This window comes from Phalaenopsis equestris, unplaced genomic scaffold (genome assembly GCF_001263595.1).
Source record: "Phalaenopsis equestris unplaced genomic scaffold, ASM126359v1 Scaffold000819, whole genome shotgun sequence".
Lineage (NCBI taxonomy): Eukaryota > Viridiplantae > Streptophyta > Magnoliopsida > Asparagales > Orchidaceae > Phalaenopsis > Phalaenopsis equestris.
In genome coordinates, this window is record NW_018165259.1 from 15,507 (window position 1) to 27,301 (window position 11,795).

The 11,795-nt window shown below is 34.4% G+C and overlaps 1 protein-coding gene across 11 annotated transcripts in view; it reads left to right on the forward strand.

Annotated features, from left to right (window-relative positions):
• The window catches only part of LOC110031446 (zinc finger CCCH domain-containing protein 67-like), a 64,136-nt gene that overhangs the window by 5,113 nt on the left and 47,228 nt on the right, over positions 1-11,795 (forward strand). For 5 of the 11 annotated variants that reach the window (XM_020734635.1, XM_020734638.1, XM_020734634.1 and 2 more), the window contains exons 4-5: positions 1,910-1,972; positions 2,179-2,238. The exons of 1 other annotated variant lie outside the window; for it this stretch is intronic. In XM_020734635.1, the coding sequence (XP_020590294.1) occupies positions 1,910-1,972; positions 2,179-2,238 (123 nt within the window). The remainder of the gene's footprint in view (positions 1-1,909; positions 1,973-2,178; positions 2,239-11,795) is intronic. 5 more of the 11 variants (XM_020734643.1, XM_020734636.1, XM_020734642.1 and 2 more) reach the window with 3 other exon arrangements.

Consider the following 11,795-nt stretch of genomic DNA (forward strand, 5'->3'; position numbering starts at 1 on the left):
CCTCTGGCCGAGCTGCTCGCAAGACCGAACTCCTGCTCCGAAATCCTCTGTTGGCAGCCCTGTCGCAAATTTTCAGCCCTCGCTCGCGGACTGTTCCTCTTCCGTTTCGCCGAACCGCACAACCTGCGGTGCGAATCCAGTCGATCAAAGCTTCCACTGCTCCATGAATCTGTCGCGATTCGGCTTCTTGCGACACGATTTGCTTGCTCCTTTGTTCGTGAATGTCGAACTCCTCTTCTTCGTCGCTGGCCGCGAACACCTTTACGCGGACACCTCTAGCCAAGAAGTATGGATCTTCCCACAGACGACGCCAATTGTTGTGAGATATTTTCTTCCTGGCATAGAAATAAGACACAAAGAACACAAACATACACAAATCGTTTACGTGATTCGATCCAACTGGATCTACGTCCACGGAAGAGAATCAATCAAATAGTTCACTAATGCAAAAGAAATGAAGAATACATAGCTTATACATAGAGATGAGCTCTCATCTTCCTTCTATGGTCTCCCTCTCAAGCGACACCTTGATACAAGGCCTCAAGATGATCTCTTCCTTTCTAGCTCTCTAGTTATTCTCTTCTCCTTTGTAGTAGCTTAAGATCTCTTCTCTTGCTCTCCTAAGCCTCACACCCTCTCTATTTATAGAAGCAAGAGATTGGTAGGTGAGAGGTAGGTGAGCGGTAGGTTAGCGGTAGGTGAACGTTTACCTTAGTTCATTAATTGGAGGTCAAAATAACAGTATGAGAATTAAAAAATATTGTATCTTTTTTTGTCTGGCCATTGGGCAATTTAAGGATGCTATGATAATTTTGTTGCTGCCTCTTTTTTACATGAAAACATTGTCCACACTATAAAAACTATTTTTCTTTTAATATTAGAACCTGACATGGCGTAAAATTTTACTTTTTCATCTTCTCATGATAAAACACTGAAATGCAAGAGGCTTGGGACGGTGGAGAGGGTAAATTTTGATATTTAGTTAATATTCCCACACTATTTTCCCGACATGGCTTTCCTCCTGTTCTTAGAACCTGCTTCAGCATAAAGGCCTGGCACACTATAAACTTTAAGCTGTTTTTAGCTTTCTGTTTTTGCTGAGGGGATTCATTTGTTCTCAGCTAACATTATTAATCATGGCATACCCAATGATTGAGAGGATCAAGCGCATGTGTACCCCTTGGTGCAGTTTGATACAACTTGATTTGAGTTTGTTTTTAGTTTGTTTGGTGGTTTTCCATAAGCCGGTTGTTTTGATTGGTTTGGGTTTGGCTTTTTGAGAAATTGAAAATGGAGAACAAAATAAAACTATCCAAAGTTTCATATACCTTGAGCAACCTGAAGGTTTGTTCTTTAATTGATTGCACATAAAATCTCCTCTTTATTATTAATTACGTTAATCCAATCATAAACAAGTCTAAATGAACAAAAATATCAGTTTAAATTGAATTGATCCAATCGAAGTCATAGTTTTTTGTTTTCCCAACTCAAAATCAAATACAAACCAAACCAAACGGTGGTACTGCTTGCTTTCAAGTCCGTTCACCATTTTATTTGTATTTTTGATGATTGGTTTTTTCTGATTTGTTTGTGTTTTTGTTGGGTTTTTTGAGGTTCGAAGAAGTGCAGGCATGTCTGTAGGTATGTTTGTTGGGTTATGTGTATTTGTCTGCACCTGATCTGTATGCATTAGCTGTTTGGAACTGGAATTTAAAACCTTTTCTTGTTGGTCTGAAGAATTGTGATGACATTTTTGTTGAAAGTAGCTGGATTGAGATTGTATCTGCATAAATTCACTTTCAGTTTAGTAATTTCGCTCTATTGGCATGAATCATGAACCATGTCGGTGCCTTCTGATCTTAGTGCTATCAAGCATCATTGGCTTATGTTTTATTTTATTTATTATTAGGAAAATGTGGAAGGAAAGCTAGAGAAAGTTGTTTTAGGACAGAGAAGTCTTACAAAATTAAAGGTCTTCATTTTCTTGTGCTTCTCATAGCAATGCTTTACCATTTTCTTGCTTCCATGAAATTTAATTGTGATTAGGATTCATTATTTTAGCCATTCTTTCTTTCAACAGGATCAAACTCAACTGTCAAATTTTGTTATTTTTTTTTTCCATAAAACTATGGTTTGGTAACCTCATATATTAAGATTTTCTGTGAATTTCTTGTTAAGGGTGACAGGAAACAAGGAAACATTGCTTCCTCAGAAAAATTTGGACAAATGGAATGTAAGGTTGGCCTTTATTTTCTGGATTCTTCTATAAACAAATGTGTAATTTTGTGGGTTTTCTATTATTGCATGCATTGGATGGTAAAAGCTTGACCTTGAAATATGCATATCCAGTTATTGTCATTGACAGCCATGTTATTGAACAATTGAAAAATCATTTTCCACGAAAATTTTATTACAACTTATCAAGTCAATATTAGCTGGCTTTTTTCTCTTTATGCTTATTACAAGTTTTTTACATTGCATGAGGAGGAAAATCATTCAATGAAGAAACGTGAAAAATAATTCATTTGGGAACCAGGTTGGAACTTTTTGGCATAGATGGCTTTATTGCTTTGATATCTTAATTCTATCAAAGAAGGATAAGCTTTCTTGTTTTCTCTCTAATGGATTTATGTTGCACTATATCAAAAATAGTTTTGTAGGTTGGTTCTTGATTGGTCAAGCATATTCCACAAAATTAAAACCCAGCTTAATAGAGATAGGCTAAACTATTCATTGGCTGATCTTTTGGACCTATTATTATAATTCAATAAAGTTTTTCATTCTTTAACCTTTTTAAACCGCTTACAATTTAAGGCATGACTGCATGTTTCTTTCTATGATGCTTGATATTGCCTAAAAAAGCTTTGGATTAATTCTAACTGTTCTATCAAGAATGCCAAGATTCATGCTCCAATGATCTTCCTGCATTTAGGTTATAACATGACAAATGGTTCTTTTGGCTTCGACATTCTTTGATCTCACCAAGATTTGTGTTGAACTATATGTCAATCTTGATGGGCACATGTTCATTGATACTAACTTCTGGTTTTGACATATATATGGCCATCCAACTCTGATCATCATTGGCACCATTCTCAAATCTGGTTTAGATCTTGTCATCATATTGAGAACGCAAACAACATCAATCTAAGGAGTTAAGGCCTTCATCTATCTATCCATCATTGTTGAGGGCGTGATGGTTCAACTTGAATCTCAAAGCTAATGGCTTGATTCTCAACTCTTTTATTGACTAGAAAAATGTTCTTAATTAAGATGGATCTTAGATGCAACTTGGCTTGTTGTATCCATCATGCAATCACATGGTTATTTAAACTCCTTTTATCCAAATGTTTATAAATACCCGGAAGGGAGCAAGGTAAAGGCTCCTTATATATTCACATAAAGAGGTTTCTTATTTGAGTTTTTAATCATTCATTTGGAAGTGTATACTTATTTAATTTCAAATTGGGCTTAGCATTATAGGGCCTTTTGCAAACATAATTCTTGGGTTGGTTTGTTTGCCTTTTGTTTCAGTTGACATTGTGCAAGACTCGGTGTTTAGCTTAGGACGTTATATATCCAAAATTTACTAGCTTTGAAAATTATTTTCAACATCATGCAACAATTTGACATTTTAAATTAGAAAACCAGTATTATTTGCAAAAATAATGGAAGTTTGCTTGCATTTCTTTGCAAGTAGGCATAACCTTTTGTTGAGATCTATGAAGGTCGACCCTCTTAATATTAGTATGGGTTGACCTTACTTCATTATTTAAAGAAGTATCAACATGTAAGTTTCCAAATGATCCCATTTATATCAGGCTTGGATGGGTAAATTGTGTTGGATAGGCTTGTGGTTGGTCTTAAGAGTGTCTCCTTATGTGCGAGACACACATTGATAGGCTTGTAGATGGTCTCTATGTATTCAAATTCATTGAAAGCCCCTAGTTAGTGTGGGTCGTAGGGGTGCTCCTAAATGTTCTCACTAGAAAACCTTGGGAGTATCTTTCAATGATCGAGCACTAAACTGGTTGGCATATATTTTTAGAAAATTTACATGCCTACCTTTCCATTCTTATGTGTTTACGTGTCTAACACCTAAATTTGATATTTACATTTATGACACTTTGATGTCAAAAATCTATTCATAAAAATGAATTTCACCTTTAAAAAGTTAGTATTGATGGTATTTTTGATGTGATGTTAGAGATGCGAGTGCTATATATATAAATATGAAAGGGTAGGCGTTAATTATGCAAATACATAAGAATTATGTAGTATGTATGTAAATGCCCCCTATATTTTTTAAATAGAATTGTACACATTGATAGATCTCACAATGAGTTTAATCTATCATTGATGGATTTTAAATTCAATCTTCCTTCATAGTAGAAAATGATTATCAAATAAACTTTGATAAATAATCAATGAGGGTAACTCCTAAATGTACTTCAAAATTTTCCAGCGAGATTGTGATTGCTAAGGCGTAAGCCTAGGCCATGACTCCAAGAAAACTCCATTCAATCGTGGGTGAGGTTGTGATTGTTGAGGATAAGTTCTAGACAAGATTTTATAGCATAGTTATAAAGCCTAGGCCATGACTCTAAGCAAACTCCTTTCTTCAATGCAAGGCATGCTTCCAAGTAAATTTTTGCTTGTCGAGGCGATCAATTTAAGCAAATTGTTCTTCCATCATTTATGAAGTTTTGGTCATAATGACATGCTTATTATGTTCTAGGCTCTAAAATAATTATATGCCAACTTAAATCTACAACATATATACGTCAAGTCTAAAGAGGACCCATTGAATCTCCTCTCAAGAAGAAGCTTCTCCCTTGAGTTGCTTTTCGACTATATAATTTCTCATATACATTCAAGTTGAGGTGATTGTACACATGGCTTCTCATGCATTGAATTAGACCATCGGTTCCTTAGAGGGCTAGACCTCAAACTTTTCTTTCTCAAAGATTGCCCCACCATGGCTTCCAAATTGAAGATTTTATTGAATTCCATGAAGTATATGGAGATTATCCAACTCCGTCACGTATGATATATAGAGTATATATATATTATCCAAATTCTTATAGATTATCTAAGTCTACTGGGTATACGGTGTCACACCCAAAGTCCGGAAGGTGGTACATCTTGACAACGTAGTACATGATGAAAATAATTGAACATATTTGGTATTCTCAAAATAAAGTACTATATGCAAGCAATAATGAAATTTAATAAAGATAAATTAATTTCATAAATAAGAGTCTAATTGATACAACTAAAAAAATAAAAAAAAAAACACAAAAGAGAAACAAAATTGAAATGTCAATAGAAAAATAGGTACTCAAAACCCAAAAGAGCAAATACAATAACTAAAATAATTATTGAAAATATCCAAAAAGAAATTTAGAGCTAAAATGTTTGCTCATTCGGATAAAATCCTGCAAGCGGCTAATAAAATTTGTTATACAAAAATATCAACATATGAGTTTGAAAAATTAAACTTAGTAAATAACTACTATATATGAAAATATAAATGAAAATGAACAGGAGCATGCGATATGGATAATAAAATTGAATAAATTACTATATGCTTATATATAATTATATTCGTAAAAAATGTGTTATATAATCAAAATTAGTATATTATGAGCATGTTTAATCTATTTAATGAAATATTTCATCACGAACAATTATCAGTATATGACTTTACAGTCATTCATTATTTAATTTCAGTTTAATTTATGTTTATATAGTCAGTTTTATTAGGCACCCTAAAATTGGGAATATAAACACAAACCCAAGAAAGCTCTATCTATAATTTTCTATAGAGTTGTTATTTTACGGGCCCGTCGGCTCGGTTAGCCAATATGTTAAAAAGTTCCATGATCTGCAAACCATTGCAAAAACATACATTTGTAAATTTTAATGAAAAATTATTTAAACAGTATGACCAATACATTTACTTTTTCAAACATGATCATAACGTGCAATATTTATAATTGTAATTCATAACATTAACGTGCAAGAAAAAAAAATTTCAACCGCAGGATTTAATCAAATTTGCAAGGACGTGTGCAATAAAAAAAGAAGTCATCTAAGTTTTCCATTATGAGCAATAAATAAATCATATAATAAGTGCTATAAGAATATAAAGAGTAACAATGACAGTACTCTCAATCCTACAAATTAACTATGAATCTAATATAAACAATACGAAGGGTATATTTATCCTATAATAAATAACAATTACTTCGAGAAGGGCAACAGAACTTTGAAGGGTATATTTATCCTATAATAAATAACAATTACTCACTTCGAGAAGGGCAACAAAACTTTAAATTTAATACCTATTCAACCAAAGTCGAATAGTAGCTCCTACACATCAAAATTTCCTAATGTTAACAATCGTGAAATTATATTTATTAAAATTAATTATTTAATGAGTTAGGTGTAACCTAACTTACATTTACTATTATTATTATTATATTCTTAAAAGAAAAAAAATTGAACTAATTAAAGCTAGATTTAACATAATTTATCATTAATGTTAAATAAATAACACTGAAGAAATGACATATAAGTGACTATACTCAATAATAAAATTGCGCTATAAAAAATCATAAAGAAGGGAAAGGGAGAAGCTAACAACACTTGATCTGCTGATGGAGGAGAATTTGACTTTTTGCCTTTGACTAGGGCTTCAAAAGTAGAGGAGGGGGTTGCTCAAGGGATAATGACTGCCGTAGCAGAAGGCGAGTGAGAATAGGTGATGCCATGCCCTAACCCTTCGACCTCATATATAGGAAGCAAGGTGTCAGAGAACTGGTGTTGGGCGTGGGAAGGAGAATAAGAAAGAAAGATTGTGGGAGTCTGGACCGAGAAAGCGACAGTGAGCAGGATCGCGAAATTCGCATGATCGAGTGATTTGAGCAAATAAAAGGGGAAAGGTGGGTCATGCGGCTCAGTAGCAAGAGGAAAAGGAAAGTTGGATCTTACCCGGTTACTTTCCAATGGTACTTGGTAGTAGAAGATTTCAAAGTAGTCGCAAAAAACAATAAGCAAAAAGAAGGGATAAAAAAACAAGTATATGACCCTTCATGTGATGGAACTATGTTCTAAGCAAAATACTTTGAAAAGGGTTTAAGAAAAAGGCAACAACTCCAAACAAGCTCATTCATTTTGTCCTAGGTAAGGAAGTGGTCATTGAGGTATAATCATAGGCCACAACCATGGGAAAACTTCTTCATTTAGTCTAACATTAGAGTTTAGTTATGAAAGCGTAAGCCTTGGCCATGATCTTTGGTGGAATACTTCATTTAGTCTCCGATGAGATTATTGTTGCCAAAAAATAAGCGAGGCCACAGTCCCCAACAAACTACATGTATAAAAATCTAGTAGCTATGGTTGTTGAGGCATTACCTCATGCCACAATCCCATGAAACTTCTGTTTTCGCCTCTAAGAAACCATGCCTACTGAATTTGTCACATAGACCACAATACTTGGAGACATAAGGTTACTCATCTACAATTGATTCTCTTGAAAACTCAATTCTAGAAGAGCACACAAACATCTAATCATTTCAGGATTTGGCCTAGACAACATTCCTATAAGGATAATTATCCTTAATTCCTAAATGGGTGTTTAAAAGGAGAAGTTTCCACATCCCTACGGTTAGAGTCCCTAAAGTAATTTTATGCTAACTTAATTATACAACATCTTCACCTTAATTTCTAAAAGGAATTTAATTGAAGAACCTCTTCCAACAATCTAACTTTATTCCTCAAAAGGGGAAAGCAACAAAACCCCTCATAAGCACATGGGTGTTAAGATGATTGCACACATAACTAAAACTTCCATCTGTGAACTCAGATCATTATTTGATTACTTAAAGGATCCGATTTCAAAGACTTTCTTCTCAAATCCTGCCCTACTAGCTTCCAGGGGACCTTATATCAAAGATTATTGGGCATATTTACACTATAAATTCCTACCTTTTATTTAATAACTACAAAATGATGTTAAAAAGTAAAACAAAGGGATCAACCACCAATTACATAATAGTTCATATGACAGACCTATATTTGAATTAAATACTATTAAACAAGGTTAACATTATAAAAGAAGGGTTAACAAATTGCAAATAATATTTCCCACGAGTTTTTTTACATGACCAACTAATCAATTAAGATTGCCACTTTGCCTCACCCATCCGATGCAAAGGCTGGGGGAGGGTTCTGGGTTAAAAACTTGTAGTTAAAGCTCACCATCATTGTGTTGCCATTGAACATACACATGGGCGGGGTCTTATCACCTAGTTTCTCTGTACTTCCTCACTGCTGAAATGGCACGTAAAGTGGGGTTGGGTTGAAACCTTATCACCCAAGTTCACAACCATCTTCTCATAGTCAATGAAGATTGCACAAATTTTTTTCTGTTTTTGCTGAGACTTTGCACTCGAGCTCATGAAATGTTAGTGCTCAAAAGGATCATTCACCTCACATCCAAACAAAAGGTTTCTTTAGGGGTATGGGATAAAAGTTCAGCACTCAATTTCACTACTATTTTCTTGTGCACTGAGCAAAAAAATTCACAGTTGTCTTTGTTCAAAGCTCAACGTTTGAACTTTTCATGGCTATCTCAAGTCTCAAACAGGAATTACAGCGGAAAAATGAACAAAAGTGGCGAGGTACGATTCAACTTTAGAATCGATCAATGTGTGGGCTAATAAGCTTTAACAGGCCGAAGTCATTGTTGCATGGGCCCTATTCATGCTTCTTGCTAAATAACAAGCCATGTCTATCCATTATTGTTTCCATTCAAGCCTGAGCACTAGCTTGAACTAGCCCAACCCGACTAGACACATAAAAACTTAGTAATTCACCTATGCATTGTTAAATCTTGATTAATGTGAGGGTATTTATTATACGATTTTGTCTTAAGACAATAAGAGAATATATCATGGCATGGTGATTGTTTGTATAATTATATTTGTTTTATTTCTACCTGCATAAGTACATAAATGTTAATATTAGGTCTATCTTATAATTATTATCAAATACTAATAACAATTTAATGTTTTGATGGCTACATGATTGGCAATCCACAGCACATAGCTTTCTTGTTTCTTCATACATGTTTGCTTGAGTCGGGATTTGAGATTCAAAAATTCAAAAATTTAATCATGGATAGATTCATTTGAAGTAATAAGTTGAAATAGGAGATTGAGAGCTCAATTGGATTACCTTGCTTGAAGCCTCGCGAAAGCTGGGGAATGATAATATATTTTATTATGATTAAGTTCTCTTGTAGTAAATTTGATATGAGACCTCCTATCAATTAGAAGTCATCACTCACACAACTTCCATCAAAATCAATTGGTTGTTAATTATCATATCTATTTATGTCTTCGCTAATGGGATGGTGAAAGGGACTAGCCACAATTGACGAGTAAAAAACTATTCTATTTATAGATAACATTAAAGCCATGCCTTTAGAGCTAGCAAGAGCAGGCTAATACACTCAGAACCTTGAGGAAAATTAATTGGTTTCAAATTCTTAGAGCAAATCTGAAGTAATAATAGATGAGTAGCAACCATTGTAAATACAAGGTCTGATTATTTGATTGAACTTCTTGCTTTTGAATGTTTGTTTTTCTCAATTTTGGATGAGCTTTAAAACACTCAAAGAACAGGTGTTACAAAATTTCGTAGAAAGAATAATAAGGGATGTATCGCCTTCAAAAACTAATTTCTACCAATAACCATGAGGCTTTGTGTCAATATAGATCTTATTTTTTAGTGGTGATTTAATACCAAGTTCAATAGAAAATTTTGCTGTAAAAGGCCTCAAAAGTCGAGTAATAGAAACATCCATTTATAAATGTTTACTGAATATAAAACTCAAAGAATATAAAGTAGATTAGTTGACGATATATAATTAAAGCTAAGAAAAAGCAACTTCGACAGGAGAAATTGGTAGTTCCACGGAGAATCAAGATGAGGAGTCCACTTAAGCATATGCATCATAAAATCTTTGACATGGTATGCATTTCTAAAGAAAAGTCATGTGTAGTCTGTCTTATTAGTCCTAAATAATTATTAGCATATGAGGAGTCCACTTTAGGACTAAAGAAACCTTTGACATCGCTAATGTGATGAGAGCCAATTAACCCAACAAAATAATTATCTATGAATTGTAGGTCTAACTTGAATTTATGAATGGCTTCTATGTTGGGTCCAAAAGTGCAAATATGCCCTCATATAAGAATAATAAAAAAAAAGGGTCAATTGGTAAGACCTAGAAGAATATATATAGCTTAGTTCTAACCATTTGATCAAAGAAGTTAAGATTCATGCTTTGATTATTTCATTGGTAATTGGCAAATGTGACAATGGTTCTTCTAACTTGACAATATTCTTCCGCGTCAAGGTTCATGCTCAACTATCCAACAAACTTAATAGAGCCCATCTTCATCAGTATTAATTTAGATTTGTATGTCTAATTCTAATTTTGAACAGCACTACTCTCTGGACCTAGGCTTCCCAATATATTCACTATCGCCATAAGCATGATGGACTGACCTATTTCTTAACTATGTTATGGCTTGATTCTCCAATCTTTTGTCAATTAGAGAGGGCTGCAGTTTGATCTAGGATGGATTTTGGAGGTGGCCAGGTGCATTCTTTCATCATTAAGGTACTACAATTCCCTTTACTCAAGTGCCTATAAAGCTCCATGGAGCAGAGCATCCATCTCCAATTTTCAGGAAGACGGTTCATATTTAGGCTTTTACTCCTTCATCCTAGTGGGTTGACTTTACTAAATTAGTTCTAATTTTTATTCGTCTTAAAGCTTAATCTCTGATTGGAGTGTTGAAGTATCTTCTGGGAACTAAGTACTCAGATTGGCCTGCTGAATTTTTTGTTTCTGTGAATTATGCGCAAGATTAATTATCGAGCTCACCCATCTCTAACCAAACTCTACAAACATTTAAGTCCATTTCAGAATGCAACAATGTTCAAGTAGATATGCTGCATAGAAGTGCTTCTTGTCTTTCGTTGTGACTGCATGTCTTACGAAGATGCTACAATATGTTTTTGATCATTTGAAGGAGGCATTCCGTGAGAATGGGTTTGGCGGAATGATTTGTTCTCTTTCATTGGCCATTCCCAAAACCTCGTATTATCATGAGCCTCATTGAATTTCTTTGTAGAGCAAGATTATCTTTTGGATATGATGTGTGGCATGTGAGAAGTGGTGTGGACACATTATTTGGCTTTTGCTAAAAAAAAAATAAAGTTGGTTAGATTTCTTGTCATGAAGAAGTATATTCATTCTCCTTACACATGATGACATGGACATCTCCCATGTCTGTCCAAGATGGACGCATGAAAAGCAGAATCGACCATCCGATTTTAGGCCGACTTTGTTTCCGTTGACCCATTCAGGTCTTCCAGCCCCCCAGGGCTGGGTTGATTCCCTTAGTGTTTAATCTGCCTGAATTAGGAGTAGTATTAGGGTTATTTTGCTAGCGAGTCTTGTTTTAGAATTTTATTTTTAACTTTTGCTTGGTTTTATGATAATTTGGAGATTGTTTCTCTGTTTTCTCTTAAGTCTGAGTGCTGTATCATTTTCTCTTCTAAAGTGGCGTGCCTTTAACTTTTTTGGAAATTGATGAATTCAAATTTGTCCTAGGAATGCCTAAGGGATAGAGCACGGAGACCGAGCGAGAGAAAAGGGGGGAGAGAGAGAGAAAGAGAAAGAAAGTGATTTGGCCTGTGGGGGGTGAAGAGCG